The sequence below is a fragment of the Penicillium verrucosum genome (genome assembly GCF_028828655.1).
Source record: "Penicillium verrucosum strain IBT 35672 chromosome Unknown utg000002l_segment0_segment0, whole genome shotgun sequence".
NCBI classification, from domain to species: Eukaryota; Fungi; Ascomycota; class Eurotiomycetes; order Eurotiales; family Aspergillaceae; genus Penicillium; species Penicillium verrucosum.
In genome coordinates this window covers 3,692,780-3,713,655 of record NW_026643211.1, presented here as the reverse complement: position 1 = coordinate 3,713,655, position 20,876 = coordinate 3,692,780, and the positions used below count along the sequence as shown (strand labels likewise).

The 20,876-nt window shown below is 47.7% G+C and overlaps 10 protein-coding genes across 10 annotated transcripts; 8 read left to right on the top strand and 2 right to left on the bottom strand.

The window, feature by feature from the left end:
• Positions 1–23: 23 nt before the first annotated feature.
• N7516_007061 (dienelactone hydrolase family protein) lies at positions 24–996 on the top strand (the record flags this gene model as incomplete). Its single annotated transcript, XM_057219781.1, has 3 exons — positions 24–261; positions 324–405; positions 486–996. 3 exons carry the CDS (start codon positions 24–26, stop codon positions 994–996), a joined length of 831 nt encoding a protein of 276 aa, XP_057073872.1.
• Positions 997–1,954: 958 nt separating this feature from the next.
• N7516_007060 (uncharacterized protein) lies at positions 1,955–2,449 on the top strand (the record flags this gene model as incomplete). The annotated part of the gene is made up of 1 exon (XM_057219780.1): positions 1,955–2,449. One exon carries the CDS (start codon positions 1,955–1,957, stop codon positions 2,447–2,449), a length of 495 nt encoding a protein of 164 aa, XP_057073871.1.
• A 504-nt stretch (positions 2,450–2,953) lies between these two features.
• N7516_007059 (ankyrin repeat domain-containing protein) lies at positions 2,954–4,830 on the top strand (the record flags this gene model as incomplete). Its single annotated transcript, XM_057219779.1, has 3 exons — positions 2,954–3,157; positions 3,208–3,320; positions 3,375–4,830. 3 exons carry the CDS (start codon positions 2,954–2,956, stop codon positions 4,828–4,830), a joined length of 1,773 nt encoding a protein of 590 aa, XP_057073870.1.
• A 1,146-nt stretch (positions 4,831–5,976) lies between these two features.
• Positions 5,977–6,778, top strand: N7516_007058 (LITAF-like zinc ribbon domain-containing protein; the record flags this gene model as incomplete). The annotated part of the gene is made up of 3 exons (XM_057219778.1): positions 5,977–6,013; positions 6,072–6,531; positions 6,613–6,778. 3 exons carry the CDS (start codon positions 5,977–5,979, stop codon positions 6,776–6,778), a joined length of 663 nt encoding a protein of 220 aa, XP_057073869.1.
• Positions 6,779–7,141: 363 nt separating this feature from the next.
• Positions 7,142–7,837, top strand: N7516_007057 (uncharacterized protein; the record flags this gene model as incomplete). The annotated part of the gene is made up of 1 exon (XM_057219777.1): positions 7,142–7,837. The coding sequence occupies one exon, from the start codon at positions 7,142–7,144 to the stop codon at positions 7,835–7,837; it is 696 nt and encodes a 231-aa protein (XP_057073868.1).
• Positions 7,838–10,195: 2,358 nt separating this feature from the next.
• Positions 10,196–12,331, top strand: N7516_007056 (uncharacterized protein; the record flags this gene model as incomplete). The annotated part of the gene is made up of 1 exon (XM_057219776.1): positions 10,196–12,331. One exon carries the CDS (start codon positions 10,196–10,198, stop codon positions 12,329–12,331), a length of 2,136 nt encoding a protein of 711 aa, XP_057073867.1.
• A 1,066-nt stretch (positions 12,332–13,397) lies between these two features.
• On the top strand, positions 13,398–15,206 carry N7516_007055 (uncharacterized protein; the record flags this gene model as incomplete). Its single annotated transcript, XM_057219775.1, has 3 exons — positions 13,398–13,886; positions 13,955–14,289; positions 14,351–15,206. The coding sequence occupies 3 exons, from the start codon at positions 13,398–13,400 to the stop codon at positions 15,204–15,206; spliced, it is 1,680 nt and encodes a 559-aa protein (XP_057073866.1).
• A 472-nt stretch (positions 15,207–15,678) lies between these two features.
• On the bottom strand, positions 15,679–17,148 carry N7516_007054 (uncharacterized protein; the record flags this gene model as incomplete). The annotated part of the gene is made up of 2 exons (XM_057219774.1): positions 15,679–16,233; positions 16,324–17,148. 2 exons carry the CDS (start codon positions 17,146–17,148, stop codon positions 15,679–15,681), a joined length of 1,380 nt encoding a protein of 459 aa, XP_057073865.1.
• Positions 17,149–17,988: 840 nt separating this feature from the next.
• N7516_007053 (class II fructose-bisphosphate aldolase) lies at positions 17,989–18,909 on the top strand (the record flags this gene model as incomplete). The annotated part of the gene is made up of 1 exon (XM_057219773.1): positions 17,989–18,909. The coding sequence occupies one exon, from the start codon at positions 17,989–17,991 to the stop codon at positions 18,907–18,909; it is 921 nt and encodes a 306-aa protein (XP_057073864.1).
• Positions 18,910–19,132: 223 nt separating this feature from the next.
• On the bottom strand, positions 19,133–19,621 carry N7516_007052 (uncharacterized protein; the record flags this gene model as incomplete). Its single annotated transcript, XM_057219772.1, has 1 exon — positions 19,133–19,621. One exon carries the CDS (start codon positions 19,619–19,621, stop codon positions 19,133–19,135), a length of 489 nt encoding a protein of 162 aa, XP_057073863.1.
• Positions 19,622–20,876: the final 1,255 nt, after the last annotated feature.

Here is a 20,876-nt window from a genome sequence, read left to right as displayed (position 1 = left end):
ACCATCAATTTACTTCTTGCAACATGTCGTGCCCTGAATGTTTCAACGGTCATGTCCATCAAGGTACTCTACGAGGTGAAGTCACCACCATACATGGATTACAGGCCTACACCACCAAGCCTTCCAACGATGCAGCCCACCGAGGAATCATCGTTATAGTTCCCGACGCCTTCGGATGGGAATTCGTGAATAACCGTATCCTGGCCGATAATTATGCCGATAAGGGAAAGTACCTCGTCTACCTTCCTGACTTCATGAATGGTAAGTATTATCATCGTCAAATATGAAGAAATCGCCCACTAAGACATTTATCTCAACTTCAGGGCATGCGGCACCGGTCAACATGTTGTATAACACGAGGGAGTTACTCAGAACAGATGGACTAGCAACTTGGCTCATGAAGCCGTAAGTCACAACCACATGATACGATTCACGGATATAACACCGGGATGCATTAATAGCACCATCGCTAAATCGAGAAATAGCTATTATGTGGCCTGTGTGATGACTCAAATCATCCCCTTCAAATACCACAATTCTTTCGAGACTGCATGGCCTATCGTGAGAGACTTCTTCAAGTCCGTGCGAGAAAACGAGGGCTCCGAGCTTCCTATCTATGCAGCTGGGTTCTGCTGGGGAGGAAAGCATACCGTAAATCTGGGCTTCGGGGACGACACAGCTTCCAACGGAAAACCTCTTCTTAATGCTGGGTTCACCGGTCATCCCAGTAACCTCGAGATTCCCAGTGATATCGAGAAGATTGTCATTCCTATTAGCTTTGCCCTTGGCGATAAGGACATGGTTGTGAAGCCTCCACAGATAAAGCAGATCCAACAGGTCTTTGAGAATGAAGCTAAATCGACAAAAGGAGAGGTGAGGGTCTATGAAGGGGCCGGTCATGGGTTCTGTGTGCGAGCTAGTCTTATTGTAGGGGATGCAAGCAAGCAGGCTGATGAGGCGGAGGACCAAGCACTAGCTTGGTTCGAGAGACATTGAAGCATTATTTCAAACCGCATTTTGTATTCAATGTCTTTACCTGACGATTTATTTGGCTAAATTAGGAGCTTAGTGACTCGTCCGTTATAGAACTAATCGGTTAGGTCACCAAGCCATTATCTTGACAACAACTAGCACCCAGAGCCCGCGCTAACATTATCGTGAGCCCTTGGTGAAAATCTTATTCAAACTAGTGTCAGTCACGATAATAGCGTATGATTCTTATTAGCCTCTAGACCTATTAGCTTTTCTATTTATATCTTTCAAGTCGCGTTGCCTTATCCCCACCGTCTCATATATTTCTTCGCTATTAAAGCCCGATGTTAGTCCCTAAAGAGGGTAAGTTTACTCCTTTAACCGTATCACTTTTCTTAGGAGCCTTGTCTCTTTGATGTAAAATCTATTTATGAACGTCTAAGTTACCGATAACATGGCGCCTACGCGTGTACCCTCCTTTGTCGCCAAGTCGGTTGGTGGTGACTCTCAGAGGGAACTACAACAAGCTCCCTAAAAGGATTATGCTTAATTTTAGTAAGTTAAGATCTAGAAATACTGTTTCTGGCTTTCGTCAATTCATCATGGAATCCCAACAACCCCGGCTAGCTTTCACTCACCCCTGACATTATTTGATGCTATATGGAGTGTCTTCAAAACACCAATTTACTACCTCATTATCAACCAGGCCGGCCTATGATATCTGTCTGTGGCGGAACCACCCGCCTTTGTCTGCTTGTCCAAAGATCTATAAAAGGCATTTGTTCCCTCATTGAATGAACAAAGTCTTTGTTCAAATAAACCCAGCTAACAGCAACTAAAAAGCATAAATAGATGGAAATCTCTATCTTTTCGAGTATCCTTCCCACCATCTACAACCATCGAAGATCCCAGGTAAGAAACCCTACATACATCCACCCCGTTAATCAAGCCCCCAGTCTATTCCCTACTACGGACAATCAACATGCCTTTGAATAAATACCCAGACAACGAAGAGATCGGCAACATGAACAATGAGAAGCGATTCCTTACCGCTTGCGCCTGCTTCAAGTCCTGTCTCTACGAAGAGCTTCAATTCCTGAGTCTTGGAGACGGTCTCCGCCCCGAGATCATTCCAATTCTCCACAAGCTGGTGAAGCTGCTACAGGCTATCTTTCTTCTGGGTAAGGAGATGGCACGCACATGTCCTGATTGTCTCACTGTTCGTAATAGGCCTACAGACCACTTCTTGGTCCAGTTCGAGCGCATGTGTAATGGCCGCATTATGGCCCCTTTGACTCGAGCCATTGCTGACCTCGAGGCGGATGAGTTGTTGCCAACTCCGAAGGCGAGCGTTGACTTTTATGTATCTGCGGATTTGGATGATTGTCGTGCGGATGCTAGTGTCTTGCTCTCTGGTGACGAGCTGCCTCTGGATATCGCTGACGGCGTTCAGTTCCCGAAAGCTTCTCGGCCATGAGCTAACTTCTTTTGGCCTTTCTGCTTGTTTAGTTGTTATTGAATAAACCAGGTGTATCTGTTTAACTCTTATTTTCCATTGTAAACCTCCAACGTACCATTAAGTCTCAAGTTAATCACCAATATCTCAATATCTCCCAACCAAAGATACTAATGTAGAGTTGAGAATAAATAGGGAGGTTGTAATCTAATGTCCCTTGCATTCTATGCGAATGAATCTGATCTCAAATCGGATTCATGTCCAATCTTCTTCCTTATGTCCTGATAATTCGCCTATTATTTTGTTTGAAATTACCTCTCTTTACCCTTTTATTTTCTTTTGTAAAATACTCATCCACCCGTGGACATCTCCCATCCTGACATAATCACCAAAAATCAATCGAACCCCCTAAGGGGCCAAAAACCGCCCGATGCTGCACGGGCCCCTCCAGATGAGCCCCCCAATCACCTGGATGTCATCAGCACTCCAGCTCTAGTCGCATTGCTTATTCCAAAGCCCAACACCATGTCTCTACAATCAGCGGCAGGTAGCCAACCATGTCACCAAACAACCGCAATCCGATTACTAGCCGACTCCCTATATGAGTCGACACGTGGGTCAACCGGCCTTACGAACCAGACCCAAAACGAGCTTGGTCTGCTTCTGGCCGTGCTAGGCGCGACCGAGACGTATACATTGTCTCTAGGCGCAGAATGCGTCCACTTTGCAGTCCTAAAAAAAGATTGCATAGCTGCCATGTTGTTCTGCTGGAATTGCAGAAGTTGTTGTTACACCCAGATGCGCTCGGTGCTCAGAGTTTGGTTTCTGATATTCGCGCGCGTCTCTCGTCGGTTACTTTTGGGATTACGGAGGTGAATTTGAACATGATGATGTGTGTTCGCGATGTTCTATTTGTGCGTTAGTCTGGGTTTTAACATTGATACAGATCATCGCAGAAGATTATTGAGCATGCGCTAAGATGTTTCGTCAATGATGTTTCTGCTGGCAATAGGGAGGCTTTGGTTGTCTCTGATGTTTTGAGGGATTCTTCGAACCTTGAGGACGATGGTGTCTGGACCCGCCTACAAGGGGAGTTGGTCGCTTCTGGTATTTCTTCGGATTTGTTGACGCTGAACCGAAACTTCATTATACCAACTCTTCGAAAGATAGCTGATGGTCTACGGTCTACAAGAAAAGAGGACACGACTCCAATGAAAGTCCCTGAGTCCACAGCACCAGAACTAGCCCTGAAAATGGAACGCCAGAGAAGCCTGGACGACAAGGACTGGCTAGCAGACGAACCATCTGGTCTTCCATTCCTCCCGCTCCCGCCAAAAGGCTTCTCATTTTCAGACAAGTACAGCTCATATCCAAGCCCAGAGCAGCCCTATCCAGAAAAAGAAACAGTGCCCTATCCAGAAAAAGAGACAGCACGAGAAGAAAACTTCCCAATACCAGTGATATTGGACATGCAAGACTGCACAGATACACAGAAACAAGCGCTACCTGTCGAGAACTTCCCCATCCCAGTTCTGAAAGAGACCAGACCAGCAGAAAGCGACGGCATGAACCTCCCAATACCAGTGAAAGTACCTCTCTCGCCCAAGCCACCAAAACTCTCACTAGACCTACACGCCTTCAAAGTATCAAGAAACTCAAAAAAACCGCACCGTATGAGCCGCCTTCTCTGGGAAATAACCAGCTCCAAGGAACCCTTCATAGCCGCGATAAAAGCCAACCAACATGAAACCGTACAAACCCTCCTCTCCAAAGGCGCGGACGCCAACACCCAAAAAGACGACGGCACAACAGCTCTAATGGCCGCCGTCTCCTTCGGCCACGAAGCCACAACCCGGCTCCTCCTAGAATACGGCGCGGACCTGAACGCCCGGGCCATAACAGGCGAGACAGCGCTCAGCATCGCGGCAACACGCGGCTTCGACCGCATCGTACAGATTCTGGTTGCCTCGGGCGTGAATATGAATTCCGGGAAGGGGATTGGCAAGACGGCGCTTTCGCAAGCTGCGGCGTATGGACAGGACCGGATTGTGGAGCTTTTTCTGGACTCCGGGGCGGATATCGATGCTGTTAATAGTACGGGGGATACGGCGTTGGCTTTGGCGGCGTTGAATGGGAATATGAGAGTTGCGAGACTGTTACTTGATCGTGGGGCGAAGGTTGATCTTATGCGATATCCTTGGCAGACGCCGTTGTATAAGGCTGTTCGGTCGAATGTGGTGGGGATGGCTAGGCTTTTGATGGAGCGCGGGGCGGATCCGTTTGTTAAGGGGGGAATCGGAGGACGGAGACAGTTATGGCTTTTGCGGGGAGAATGCAGAGGAGGGAGATTTTGGAGGTTTTTGCGCAGTATGGGTATTATCCTGGGGGAGGGGGACCGGTGAGGTATCAGTATTTCTGATGGTTATGATTTATTGAGTATGCGTATAATATCTATGTAGCATCTAGCGTGAAGCGATTTTGATTTTGATTTTGATTTTTTGGTTTGACTCTTGATTTTTAGAGGGCCATGTTTTGGAGTTGAGAGTTGGGATCGTGAGGATGATAACTCTATATTGTTCCAAATGTACGAAAAAGGTAGGTCTATTGGTACCATTGCTAGTTACCTAGAGGCTAAAAGCTAGACATAGTAACACACAACGACCCAAGATGATCGCAATTATAATACATCGTATTCCGAATAGTATTTGGGGGCGAAATATCCCGAAGCCCCACGAGTATCTGCATGATTGAAGCATTTGCGTCTAAGCCTGCCACTCAGCCTTGAAAGGCTCACGGACGGACGCCCAAACGGGCATCGATCGGCTATGGAACTGACTGCCAGTGGCATTGTGATTGGGTTGGCGTTCGCCCACTTCGGGTGTAATAATCTTAAAACCGCTAGGGGTCCAAAGGGGCGGTATGGAGTGTAGAACTACTATGATAGTTAACTAGTTAGTTATAGTTATGTTGTAGTTAAGTAGAATGAACTGCGATATACTACATACTAAGGTCAACAGACTTATATTGCAATATATAGATCTGCATTTGGTTATACGAGGTAGTGGACCTGATACAAATGGAAATTGGTCGCAAAATCAGCCGCATTCCTGTCAACAGCCTTTTACAATACTCCACTGTTTTATGTATCCTAAATGTCGTGAATAAGGGACACGAGTAAAGAGCTGGATCAATAATATATCTTGTAAAGTCTTCTGACAACAATTTCCATTCAAAACATCAAAACATCAAAATAAAAGCTGTGGCTTAGACTTGGCAACCCCCAAACTGAAGGCAGTGCACTCATATGGAATCCCCCGATATCCACTATAATACGAGTTGGAGGTTACTTTACATATTAGCCCTTGACGATCATATCTCTATTTTTATCATTTTATCATTCATTTTATCATTCATTTTATTATCTGGAAGTTCTGCCATATTTGACTTAAAAACCCTTCCCACCCCCATTACACAAGTGAAACATCCCGGCATCCCCCACCAAACCACCTCTCCCCAATACCCCAGACTCAAAAAGGTCAACAGGAACGATGCCAGAGGACATCCAACACCCCGAGCCAACACATAGTACGCATCAGCCCCCTCACCATCCCCCTACAAGTACCCAACAACTAACAACCCCTAGCACCAGCCCCAACATACAGCGAAGCCCCAGAAGTCGTCACCCCAAACCATCAAACCCAAGGCCCAATCAGCCCAATTAACACCGGACAATCCCTCCCATCCACCCTACACACAAGCTCCACACCAACACCAATGAACGGGCCCTCAGAAAAACAATACCCCCACCAACCCGACTCGATCGGCCAAGCACCAGCATACGACGCGTCGACAGTAATGACTACTCCCCCCGAGAAAGCGTACCCGGGCCAGCCCCTGCCCCAATATCCACAGGCGCAAGCGCAAGCACAAGCACAGCTCCAGGGTCACCCGCAGCAGTACTACACGCCTTCTGGCCATCCCAGTGGTTATGCCACGGTTGTACCGCTGCACTGTGTACAATCTGCACCGTGTCCGGTTGATTGTCCTGTTTGTGGAGAGCGGGAGATGACTAGTGTTGAGTCTGTTAGTGGTGGGACTACGCAGTAAGTTTGAATTTCCCATGGATATAAGTTGAAAGTATTGGATTTTGATGGTTGACCTTTTTTTTTTTTTTTTCGGTATAGTGGCTGGGCTGCTGTTCTCTGCTTCTGTTGCTGTCTCGGATGTGTCCCTTACTTGATGTCCTCGCTTAAGGATGTCGAGCATTCTTGTGGGAAGTGTGGTGCTAAGCTTGCGAAATGGCATAATAGTGGCCGTGTAAATGTTTTGCAGAATGGGGCGAGGAAGTGAGGGTTTATCTACTTCGATTTTTGATGTTTTTGTTGTTTCAGGATTGATACCACTTTGTATTCAACGCCATCATTTTGGAAGTTGTAGTTGGCGTTGCGCAACTTTTGACTTAATTTCCTTTTTGTGATGGTCGCAGATCTGACCAACTTATGAATTTGACCTGAATTTTATGAGAAAATATTTCAACTGGCATATTTCTATGACATATTCTGATGATAAAAAGTAGGAACAGATGAACGCGCCAAGCCAACCTCGTATTCGATGATGCGGATCACTTGACAATCCATTTTCTCAACACGAAACCCCCAAAGACCACACTACCCACACAATTGTAGACATCTCACAGCCTCAGACCAAAACAAAATGATTCGTCTCATCTTCACAGCAACGGTAATAATAACCAGTTCCACGGCAATCTATTTCTACATCTTTCACGAACGCCTATCAAAAAGTATATCGCACAAATCGCACCTTGGAACCCTCTCCACAGCCACAAAACCACCAAGTATAGAATCAATTCCAGAAACCGTCTTTGGCGATGAGTACTTTACGCTCTACGACTACGCCTCAAAGTCTGTGTCACGAGCTTGCCTCCCCGGCAATGAGACCACAGACGTGCTCTTCAAAAGACTCGTGCGCCGTAACATGACGGCTTTCTCGCGGTTCCCGCAGGCGCTTGTGCTTGCCATGGCTAGTAAGACGCCGGAGCAGGAGCGGAGTTTCAAGACGGGGTATCTTGCCGCGTTGGACTTTGAGGTTGGGGATTTGGTTTGTGGGGTTTATCGTGTTGTGGTGCGGAAGAGGGATCGGGTTGAGTTTGTGATTGCGATGGAAGCGATGGATTTTGTGGAGGGGAGATTGGCGATTAGTTATGAGGAAAGTAGGAGTTTGGAGGGTGAGGGGGAGGTTATGTTTTGTAGTGAGACAGTTATGTGGAAGAGAGCGGATGAGGTTAGGGAGATGCCGTTGGAGAGGCCTGTTTTGAAATGGATGCATGAGACTGCTGCTTGGTGGTTGATAGACTCTGGGGTTAGATGTTTGACGGATTTGGAGGGTTGAGTGTGACTTGTTTGGTTTTACTTGGAGTTGGAGCTGGGTTTGGGATAAATACTTTTGTGTTGTGAATACTGGCATTACGGAAATGGATGGGCTTTCTTGTGAACTTGTGAAATATAGAAATATGTTATAATTGTAATATATATTTCATGTTGTACAGCCTGACCTTTGGAGGGCGACTATGCTAGCGGTGGTATGGTTGGACCTTACTCGGGGAGGAGGTCCATGCATGCATCCAGCATCATTTCTTTCCTGAGTCGAGTTCGTTCGTTGTATCATTGTGGCAGCCACGTGCTCCGCATCGTACTAGTAAATTATGGCATCCTTCTAGCCGCTTTGATCGTTTCTCTTGCGTTTTCTACCGTCTGCGGCTTTGTTTGCGCGGTTTATTGTCGTCAAGGTGAATGATAGGGTGTGGAAACCCAATGTGAGAGTGTAGCTCCAGCCATTTCTTGTAGAACGTCCCCGAAAGCTCGTCCGGGTAATTGTACTGCGGTCGCTTTCGTCATTCCCTCTGTCCTCTGAGCTTGGAACTTGTCTTACTCGACCAGGATGTTTATATTTTTGGCTCTTTTGGTTGACATAGTTGGGTGACCTTCTCCACGAACTTGGCCTCTTCGGAGTATCGCTCTTCGAGTTAGCGAGGAGGATGGAAATGGTAGCGATACTCACAAGATGTCGATTCCCATCTTCGGTGTCGTAAATAATCACATGAATGGGGTTTCTAATGCTGCCCTCATCATCTTCCCTGAATCATGTCTTCACAGATTCTCTTGGTTCTAGACCTAACAGACGATGTAACTAATATAAGTCAACACCAATCTCCAGAATGGAAGCAGATATCTCACCTGGATGTTATTCTGCAGTGACAGTTGGCGCATTCTTTTGGCCAACCTGGAGCATCGGTGAAGAGAGCTCAAAGGGAGGTTCCATCCCTTCTTCTTGAATCCGTACTCGCTTCCTCTCGCTTCCTCCCGCAGGTTCGCCCAATACGACCTTTTGAAGCGGTATGCCATCGGAAAAGACGGAACATTTTCCCGGTAGGCATACCTAGGTGTGCCTTTTCGACCTGCAATGGATCTGTTGCGCATATCCGCCTGGATTTCTCGCAATATTTTATCATTTTTTTGATACATTAGATGTACGAATAGGTCCTCCAATCTTCTCATTAAACGCTTCCAATATCCACAGATGTGCTTCTTGCAGCATTGGTTCTCCGTCACTGAAAACAGTGGACCAGAGCCAACATAGTATTCGGTTGACATGACTGCCACCTTCGACGTAGGTGCTGCGCATGGCCGTTGTCAGTTTAACAGCTTGTAGTGATCATCAAAGTGAAAGTGTAAGAAATTTGCGAACCTTAAGATCTGGGTGACCTATGTATCCAAGTAACAGGGTTTTGGCGAGAGGTGATAGCGCCAGGCAGTAAGCCAGCTTGAAGATGTGCATGTTGATGAAACTCTGCGCAACAGTAACCACAGTGTCTCCCCAGTGTCACTTGTTACCCATGGACGAAGGGTATTGGAAGAAGCTTGTATCCCAGAAGTTGACCTCAGTCATAATTCATCGTCCACAGGTGGTATATATCTAGTCGATGATGTGGTAGCTTCGAAAATCATGGTTGTGATAGTTGGTAGAAAGATGGAGTGACGGAGAGCTATAAAGCCATGATAAAGAGGAACATACATCTCGCAGGTTAAGCACCTGAAGCTGAGAGTTTGAATATATAGAGAACGGAGATGGGAAAGAGAGAGGGGGAGAAAGGCAGGGAGAAGGATAATGGTCGGAGGAGTAGAGGTAATATCCGCCTGAGGCAAGAAGACCTGACCTGACACAAAAGAACAAGAGCGTCTGAAGTTGATTTCTTTATTTCTACACCTTTATAGCATCAATTTCTATTCGCTCCGGGTAACTGGACCTATAAGAAACTATTCCAGCATGAGTCAACATACCTATGTCTTGCAGTGTGCGTCATCAGAGTTGGATACAATGGTATTATCAGGTGGTTTGGATACAATGAGCATGATTCTTTGAGGATAGTTGAAACAATCCGTCTAAAAGGCCAGAAAGTCCTTGCGAGTAAGTTTTACACATAAAGAATTGTTCACAGACAGCTGTGAACAAAGAGTTTCACTATGGCACCAAAACAATGCCCTTAACCCTATCTTTGTTGTATTATATACCTTTGTCCATCGACTCGGCTTTGTACTCGCCATCGGAGACTCCCACAACCCCTAGAGCAAGTTGTATATAAGCCACGATCCTCGCGCAGATTTAATATGGTAGTAGAGCACTCCTCTCATCTCATCTCATATATTTTCTACTTCCAATCAATCTATTCCATTCCTCTATTACTTAAAAATGTGCAAACACACCTACCACCATTATCCCAGCTGCGGACACATCTCCAACTGGAGCATGACCAGCTGCCAAGAATACACCAACAAGCTCCGCCTGGCCGGTCCGGAGGGCAGCGCATCCTGCACCAAGGTCACACCCTCCCACGACCTCCTCCTCTCCGCCCAGCCCAGCATGTGCGTGCAGTGCGAGAGCGAGTGGGCTGAGAACCTCCCCTCTCACGGAGACGACCAGATCCAATCCTCCAACTCTTACCGGTCAATTGAGGGTATGGAGGTTAGGCAAATTATCGAAGTTAACGCGCGCATAGTGAGTGATCCTACTCACAACGACAGGGACACAAGCAGTACTGACCACAGCGACAATGGTCAGGTCTTCTTGGGTGCTGCCGTTGATTATTCGGGCAATGGGGACGCGGACGGTGCTGGCCACAGCGACAATGGTCAGATCTGCTCGCGTGCTGTTGTCGGCGAATCGGAGGAGGATTGTGGAAGCCTGGCGCGTTCTGATAAGTCGTCTAGAACGGCTTTTAAGCTCTCTCATACTAACCTCAGTTCAACGGTGGTGGCTGGAGATCTTGATTCTATTGCCTCTCCTATCGTCAGGACTAGTCCGGATCATCTCGCACAGAGCGGACACGAAAACGACAATGTTGAGACTGAATCTCCGGGTATCGAGGATGATGTATGTGCATCTCCCAGCGATGCAAGCAGCTTCGACACAGACAGTTCTGGCTCGTCGCTCTGTGGATCCGGTTTGATAAGGTATAATATACTTAAACTGAGAATTGACGAATACCTTGAGAAGCGACAGCGACAACGGGAAGTGGACACTGATAATGGACAGCGCGATGCTAAGACCTCCGATGTGGACGTGAACAATGACCTTGCTGACGTAGTTGACCCCTATGTTGCTCTAAAGGACACACCTGTTGATAACCCTGAAGCTGACCATCACTCATGTGAGGAGTCCGTTCTTGATATTGACCTTGTGCAGCAACGTATCGAAGCGACCGTTCTAAAGCGCATTGAAGAAAACAACGAAAAAGAAGCCCGACAGGAAGCCATCACCAAGCTCCTCGACACCGCACTTCTAAAAAAAGACCGAGACGACCGACGCGAGCAGAACGCCGAGCTGGGCATCGAAGAGGACCCCCATCTGTGGGACACAGAGTCCCTCGACCGAATGTGGCAAGCAAAAAATTATACTACTGCAAGCATCGCTGGCGCCAGCACCCCCGTCTCCCAGAGCACATCCCCCAAGACCGAACATGCCTCACCAATCCCAGTCCCAGACCCCCAGCCCCAGAAGCACCTGTACATGGGCAGTATGTTTGCCAGCGAAGAAGAGGCCTACGAACGAGGACTACGCGAAGTCCGACCCTACGGTAATTACTCCGGTGAGTCTGAAGGGTTCATGCTCGTTCACTCCGAAGACGACGCGAACCAGCAGGGCCTGCTAGACCCGACCCACGTGCGAGGATGCTGCGCGGAGCGACCCGTCGACTTCCACCTCTACTACGGGGCGATGCAAGCACCGTCGGAGATCGAAGCAGAAAAACGTTGGCTGGAGGATATCCGGCGGATCCCCGGCGAAAATGGGAAGTTCCACGGGTTGTTGCGGGCGGATGATCTGCAGCATGCCCGGGCAATGGGACTAACGAATATCAGCCATCCGTGGGGATGTTGCAAGGATGCGCTTTTTACGATGCCGGAACGTGTGCGTCATCGGTACACTGGGTTTATGTGTGCGATCTCACTGGAGGAGGTTGGACGTATGGGACTGTGTGATGCGGAACCGGTTCCTGGAGAATGTGGTGATTACTATGGTGGGGCTTATTATGGGTATCTTGAGGCATATTGTGAGTTGGATGCTTTTGAGATGGGATTGAAGGAGCCTGAACATGATGAGGATTGTTGTGTGAAGGCCGAGGTTGCCGATGTGTCGATCACTAAGGCGGGGCAGTACACGTATTACGGTTATATGTATGCGAGGTCTGAAGAAGAGGTTGTGAATAGGGGCCTTGAGGAAGTTCTGCTTGTTCCTGGATTTGATATTAAGTATTCTGGGAATTTACGGGCGGACTCCGAGGAAGAGGCGAAGGCTTTGGGACTTTTTGAGCCTTCACGGATTAAGTGATGTGCGATGCAGGATTTCCTTTTTGGGCAATGTTTTTCTTTACACTCATTTCCTTTTCTTTCCAGGTCTTTCTTTTTTTTTTCTTTCTGTATGCAGAGTATTGAGTCATGAAATAGATCCATTTTCCTGTTTGTCTTAAAGCGAGACCGAGAATAGAATCTCAAATTTGATCGCGATTGATTTTATAAAACGATAGTCTCTTGGGGTTTTTATATGCTAGTCTAAATTCGGATGCTACTACATCATATGGAGTACTTCCTGGCTTATTTTTTTTTTTTTCAACTAAAATCCAACTCCACTAGACTATTTTTTCTTGTACTATGTAGTATCCCATGTGATTGTGAACTAAAGATTCCACCAATTGTACGGAGTAGAAGATGTCTCGAATTTGACATAGGTACTGTACCCTTGGGGGTTTTGCGGGAATTAACGATATATAAGAAGAAGAAAAGAATCTATTAGAGCGTAAGTACTTACAACGTCATAGAACATAAATGTAGAGGCCTGCCTCTTAGGGCTACGATCGACTTCCTTCACGGCACGTAGTTTTGGGAGAAAAATCAATAGTTTCCAGGGCGGATTCAATAAAAAAAGGGGAGACCTTAATGCCAAGAGATCTTGATCTCGAATTTCATCGTCTTCATCTTAATTTATCTTATCCAACCAATCATAACTAGTCCTCAATTGACAAATAACAAATGTGGATATTCTCCATTCGTGAACGGGACCGAGACGGGCCACCGCAGTGTTGGAGTAACGGAACTCAACTGAGACCATAACTGAGCAAATCATTGAACCTCAAACATACTCCACAATGGAATGTTACCCAGTAGAACCTTGAAGTTTTGGAATGAAATGGATATCCCATACTGATCGACAACTCGATGCTGAAAAAAAGCTGGTTAGGGGGGTCCACTTACTCGTGCAAGTGGTTCCCCCCCCGTGGCTCTAGTTTCCGTCGATGCACGATGTTGTACATAAGGACATGAAGACCCGACATTCTGGAAACTAAGCGCTACCCAACTTCACTCACATTCCTTAAGCACTTGCATTTTTTGTTTTCAATATGGGGTCCGAATATGGTGCCACGGCTGAGTCTAAGGCCCAAATTGATCTCAGCCCCGTCACCATCTGGTGGGCTGTCTGGGCATGTGTGTGGACATCCGCCCTCGTGGCCGGTATGTCCTATCTGATCGCTAATCGCGATATGCCAACACTTCGTATTCGAGGCCTTGCTCTATCGTTAACCTCTATCGTTATTCTTCATTTATACTGGATCCCGACCCAGTTCGCTACTATGATCGGTACTATTCTGCCGGGTGATTGCTCCTATTGGCTTATGGGGACTCTGTTGCCCTGTGGCATGGCGCTTTTCCATGGCTCTAACACTCGTTTTCAACATGTCGCTAAACTCCAGAGGAAATATGCTCTGGATGGACACCGTTTTACTGAATCGCCTACTTTGGAAAACAAGACTGGGCTGATCAATCGTTTCCGTGCTCTTGGATATACTACCAAGATTCTTATTTACGTCGCTATCGCAATGTTTGTTCAGGTATGAATCCCCTACCTTCTCATTTATATATATGACAACTCTTTTATCTAACCCACCTTCTCATGTAGGTGTTCCTCACGGTTCTCATGTGGATAATCTCTCGCAAATACCACAGTTCATGGGGTATTCCCGGTACCGGAGTCCATGGTACCCCCGCAGAGGTGCTCGCAGCACAAGGCGCAGGATGGGAATGGTGGCCCGGTGTGGTCTCGCAGTTCTTCTGGTCTTGGATCGTTGCCCCCGTCGTCTTGTGGAAATCCCGTAACATCCACGATACCCACGGCTGGCGAGTCCAGACTATTGGCTGTGCTGTTTCCAACCTTCACGCTACCCCGATGTGGCTCATCGGCCTCTATGTCCCCGCCATGGCCCCGGTCAACAAGGTCTTCGTTCCTCCTCAATGGTAAGTTCTAACCCAATATAACCACAAAAAGACCTAACTCTCTAACACAACTATTTCATAGGATCTGCTTCTCCATCATGTTCATCGAAATCTTCACAGTCTTCCTCCCCTGCTGGGAAGTTATGCGCCACCAATCCCTCCGACAAGAAACCCTCGAGTCGATCGCACGCTGGGAACTCAAAGTCAAATCCACCAACTCCGAAGAAAAGTCCCTCCACTCCGACATGACAGTGGTAGAATCGATTATGTCCGGCTGGAAATCCAACAGCTCGACAAGCACACTCAACTCGCGCGACAGCATCCTCACAATGGGCGCCCTCGAACACGTCCTCGAGCGTAACCCAGCCCCACTCCAAGAATTCTCCGCTCTGCGCGAATTCTCCGGCGAGAACATCGTCTTCCTCACCAGCGTCTCAGAATGGCGCAGCCGACTCCCACAATGCATCAAGGACGGCAGCGCACTGCACGAAAAGAACAAGCGCGACATCGTCCGCGAAGGCTTCAACCGTGCGCTGCACATCTATGCCGAGTTTATCAGTGTTCGCCATGCCGAGTTCCCCGTCAACATCTCACACCAGGAGCTGCGGAAGCTAGAGGAAGTTTTTGAGAAACCGACACGTCTTCTGTACGGCGAGCAACGCGACTGTGATCCCACTAGTCCCTTTGATAAATTCACTTTTGATCTTCCGTCGCCGGGTTCTGTTGACTCTGGGAAGACTATGGCCGGTGATATGGATATCAAGGACCGCGTTCAATACTGGGGTGATATTCCCGTTGACTTTGATGCTTCGATCTTTGATGCTGCTGAAGCTAGTATTAAGTACCTTGTGCTTACGAATACTTGGCCTAAGTTTATTAAGGATCGGAGAACTTCGCTTGCTTCGATCGAGACTCTCAAGATGGGAATTGAGGTTTAGATGTTTTACTGTGTGCAACATGCGAAATGAGTTTAAGTCGTTTTAAGATTTGGGTCGGGACTTTTGGACTTTTGGACTTTTGGTATATTTGATGTCTTTCTTTTTTTTTCTCTTCTCTGGCTTTTGGGGATATCCCTACACTTGTTAGGGGGTCTTCTAGGCCGTACATACTAATTGGTTTCTCATGGTTGGATATAATATTCTGGATACCCACACACAACGTATTTCATTTCTTATTGATAGTATTATCAAACACATTCTTTTATCAGACTCAAAAAAGACGTGGCTGTAGTCCTTCTACCCAGTAACGTTAAAAAGCCAAAGTAGCATGTCGTCAGACTATATAGGTGGTTGCGCTTATGGCGGGAAACAAAAAAAGCAAGTAAATGACGCCTTAAATAGGATTTGCGCTGTGCATAAAACTGATATTTGGAATACAAACTTTCGAATCTCATCACCATCGACAATTGTACTAATGTTCAAAAGCCTTCACCACACTGGCACTCCCCTCAGTCCCTAACCCAGACTTCTTCGCCATAAACAACACACTCAAAGCAGCATTTCCAAGATTCAAAGGACAGTGGAGGTCGCGCGCCTTCTGCACAGCCTTCTCTAGACGAGAAGTAGCATCATCAACAGTCTCCCCATTCGTGCCCTGTCCAAGTCCGTCAATAATCTCCAACCCCTTCGTCATAAACTGCCGACTAGCACCAGCAGCATCAGCAACAAGGGTATAAAACTGCTTGAGATCGACATTGAGATAGCGAGCAAACGAAATAGCCTCCGCAGCCGCAACGAGGTTAGTCACCTCCATCAGATCCAACACCAACTGCAAGGCCTCCGTCGTCTCCTCCTCAGACATGGTAGACGAGACCTTGGTAATCGGCTCAGCAAAATACTGCCTTACCATAGACGAGTCATCAACAGGACCATAACCCTGCAACAAAGCAGACAAATAAACCTGCTCAGCAGTGGAGCATAGCGGAGTCGGAAATTGACTTTGTCTCGCAGAAGTTGTGATAATCCCCTGATCGGAAAAAAACCAAATTAGCAAACCCACCCCCTAAAATCCACTCCCAAAAAATGAAAGACAAAGATTGAATAAGAATATCCTTACCACATCCTTAAGAATAATAGTCAAAGCACTAGCACCAGGATACCAATCCTCATCCAACATCCTCTGCAACCGATTCTCGTGCATCCAACTCCAAGCCGCACTGGACTTAATCGCCTCACCCGTCTTCACGGCATCTAACCCCAGTCGCGCGGCAAAGCCCTGAGCTTCACTAGCACCAAGGATATGAATACCCGCCAGCACCTGGTGCACCATCTTCATGTTACTACCTGCGCCAATTCCGCCGGGGACAAGGTACAGCTTATTAGCGTCCGACATCTCCTGTAGTAGGAACCGGCCTTTCTCCAGCGCGACATCTGGTGCACCGGCCATGATTGACAATGTACCAGCTGCGGCGCGGAGTGCGCCGCCGGACACGGGTGCATCGATGAAGGATATATCGCTTCTTCCGAAGGATGTCAGCTCTGCGGCAACGGATTGGGCGTAGGATGCCGGGACGGTGGAGCAGAGGAGGAGGGTTGCATTTTTGGGAAGGGCTGTGATGTGAGTTAATTTTATATTTCGGGATTTGAGGGCGTTGGGAATGGGTGTTGTTGGTGTTGGTGTTTTACCTGCAACTATACCATCATCGCCGAACAGAACACTCTGCACCTGCGGCGCGGAAGCTACCATACACACGTAGAAATCCTTTTCCTTTGCTGAGTCCTGTAGTGAAGATGCTGGGATCCCGCCTGCGGCCTTAAAGCGCTCTACTGAGGCTGGGAACACGTCGAAGCCGTGTACTGCGTAGCCTTCTTTCACGAGATGCGTGGCCATTCCGAAGCCCATGGCGCCTAGGCCGACGAAGCCGATTGAGGGTTTGGACATGGTTGTTGGTTATTGAGACCAGGAATTAATGTATAGAATTGAATAAAATAGTCAGTGGAGAATATTTCCTGGGGAAATGGCAATTGTTAATGTATAAAATAAAATAAACATACAATAGCTCAAACTGGGAGGGTTTTATGAGGGGAAGATGCTTGGGAAACGCGGGATAGTTCGGTGGAAGTCCGAGGAGCTTTTACCTTGGCTTTTGCTTGGATTGATGGCTTTGCCAGGGTCCGACTTTTGTTATTTAATGGTTTCTTAATTGCCGGGTTGTAGATTTGAGTCTGTTGGTTCTTGTTGTTGGAAGAGGTACTTGGTGGAAGTTCGGGGGTTGGCCGATATCACAGACCAAACATCACTTTTGTACTATTTTGAATAGCTAATCAAGAGGGTAGTGATATTTATGCTTAGCATTTACAACAAAACTTAATAAAAAAAAACGCTGATCCGTGTATAAGGGCAGAAGAGCCTGTTGTTGCCTCATTCCAAGGTTAGTAACAACAATGAACTAGTTAACTCATTTGTTTAAGACGAATAGTATAAATCAACTCTCTGGAAATGAAAAGTATCCCCAGGAACTTTTCAAGGCTACTGTCGCAGTAAATATCCCGGACCTATATCCGCGCCCAAGCGAATAGCTCAAAGTGACGTAGAGTCCGGAGCAACTCCGACAGTCGGATGTGAAGCGACCAACTCGGACAACACAGCGAGACTATAAAACACCACGGACTCCGGTCTACAGTGAATCACAAACTACAAACCCCTCATTTCCCACGGAACCATCTTCTTCTCACCCTCACCCTCACCCTCAAACTCACATCTACCCAAACCAAACCAAAAATGACCCTCCAAGAAAACCGCGCCCTGCGCATCCTAGACCACGCCTCCGCAAACCACTATGCCATCCCCGCAATGTGCTGCTACAACATAGAAGGCATCTTAGCAACCATCCGAGCCGCCGAAGCCAAACGCTCCGCAGCAATGGTCCTCCTCTTCCCATGGGCCATCCAGTACGCGGACGGCGTCCTCCTCCACGCGGCGGCCGAAGCCGCGCGCAAAGCCACCGTACCCGTAAGCGTGCACATGGACCACGCGCAAACACCGGAGATGATCCGGTACGCTGCTGATCTGGGTGGATTCGACAGCATCATGGTGGACATGTCGCACTACGAGAAGGCGGAGAATCTTTCTCTGACGCGCGAGCTGGTGGAGTACTGCCATGCGCGGGGGATTGCGACGGAGGCGGAGCCTGGTCGGATTGAGGGTGGGGAAGATGGTGTTGCTGATACGGCTGAGCTTGAGGGGTTGCTTACGACGCCGGAGGAGAGTCGGGAGTTTGTTGATACGGGGATTGATTGGCTTGCGCCTGCGTTCGGGAATGTGCATGGCGAGTATGGGCCCAGAGGGATCCAGTTGGAGTATGAGAGGTTGAAGTCGATTAATGAGGCTGTTGGTCGGGAGGTGAGGCTTGTGCTTCATGGGGCGGATCCGTTCACTGAGGAGATCTTTAGGAAGTGTATTGACTGTGGGGTTAGTAAGGTGAATATTAATAAGGTGTTGAATAATGAGTATCTGAGGGTTCAGGCGGAGATGGCTGGGAAGGTGCCCTTGACGACGTTGTTGGAGGAAGCAACCAATGCTATGCAAAAGGCTGTTGAAGGATGCATTGATCGGTTGGGGTCTGGGGGGGAGATACCCATCGAGTTAGGAGATGAGTTCGGAGTGTTTTATGTTTTATGTACTGAGATGAAATCTGCGTGATAATATTATAGATTCAAGGATGAATGAAGAGCCAAAACAGATTCTATAAAGCAAAGCCATTGTGGATATATGAAAGATTTCAGGAGGAAAAAAAAAAAGACTAAGCGCCACCAATCCATTGCCAGAGGTACGGAAGTACAAAAAGAGCGGAAGTGATCAAAATCAACATTAGATACATGAGTTAACCACATTTCACTAATATCACATTAGGTAGATAAAAGTCTCAACGACGGAGACCGAGGCCTGCCAGGGGACCGCCAACGAGACCTCCGACAACGGGAATGTTCTTGACAAGGCCGCCAAGTGGTCCAGCAGCAGCAGATGCGCTGGGAGTAGGAGTTGCGCTAGAAGAAGCAGAGCTTCCCCGCACAGGAGTGGGAATAACGCCGTGGGAAGGAGTGGAGACGGCGGTAGGTGTAGCCTTGGAAATGACAGGAGCCTGCGAAACGGCAAGGGAGGGGTGAGGGATATTCGAGGCCTGGGAGATGGCAGGATCCGGGAAGTTCGCAACTGCATGGGTGGAAGTGGGCTTGGCTAGCACGGCGTGGGTGGTGGGTGCGTGCGCAGAGGACTGAGCGGCCTGCGCGGACTGCTGCTTCTCAGCCAAGGCCTGGTCCATTGCCTCGAGGGCAGAGGGGAAGTCGTCGAATCCATCATCGGCGTCTTGGATGCTGGAGGACCCTTGCGGGTTGAAAGGGAAGCCGCCAGTCATGTCTCCGTATTCGTTGTCGGGCTTGGGAGCAGCGGGGGGCGGCAATGGCGCCGATGGCGAAGAACGCCAGAGAAATGTATGAGACGTGCATTTTTATTGGTACAGTGACCTTGGTCTTGTGAATGAATGAGAGTATAGATGGTCAGAGAAGCAAATGAACGAATGGCGGGTGATCGAAGGGAGGGTTATAATGGTCTTTATGTAGGCAATATAGGGCTCTGGATGGACTGTTATGATTGCTGTTTTGTATCTCCCATGCCTCGCGCTCTTATTGATAGGGATCAACATCGCTGGGATGATGTCTACATAGCAGAGGGCTTATGCCTATCAGAGGGTTGCAAAGGGTTCCATATGCCGCGTATGCTGGCTTCCCGTGGAATGATCGCCTAGGGACCTGCCCAGAAAAGAGAGAAAAGCTTGTCAGGCTCTGGAGACCAAGTCCCACGATCAACATTTTATGTGCAGAGTAGCCAAAGCGTGCAGACTTGACGGCTGGATTATATCGGAGGTAATGTGAGTGGCGCACATGAAGTCCTTTCAATTCCCTCGTGGACGTGAGTCAAAAATACGTAGGTTAAACAATCCAGGGCAATACAAGTGACTGCCTTTTCCTACCATATTGCTACTTAAGTCTATCCTAGGCTGATGATCCCTAGAAAGACCAAACTACGTTGTATAACAACTGTAGCAGAAACCCTTCGAGGAGACGTCTGTCCCAACACAAGAAGTGATCAGACCTTATTAAAACTTCCTTCGAAGGGAGATGAATGTGTAGGGGATATTCTGGCACGCAGGAGGTATCCCCTAGCAACCCTAACTACCCCTTGCAGGGCCAGCCAATCAGTCCATACTATAATATACAAGCTTACTTTGCATTGAGACTGGTTACATACACTTTGTTATTTCTGCATTGTAGTCACATATTCACAGGATCGCGTCAGGATTGATCTATGTCTTTAGATTTGATCGTGCATACAGCGTTGTGGTCTGTGGGGTTACATCGAGTATGATCCCACTCCTATCCCTAACTTGATGGCTTGCTTAATATGGGCAGAGCCTAGTTGGTACATCTTGAATCTATTGTTCAATTCATTCAATATTCAGTTCATCAAAGGCACGGTTGCGGGGTGGGGATTTACAGCAATAAGTCATCTGCAGTCAATTTAAAAAGATCGTGGTATGTTGGATGAAGTACTTTGTGCGTATACCGATGTAGGTATTACGAGTGAATCAACTAATGTCCTTTAAAATATTC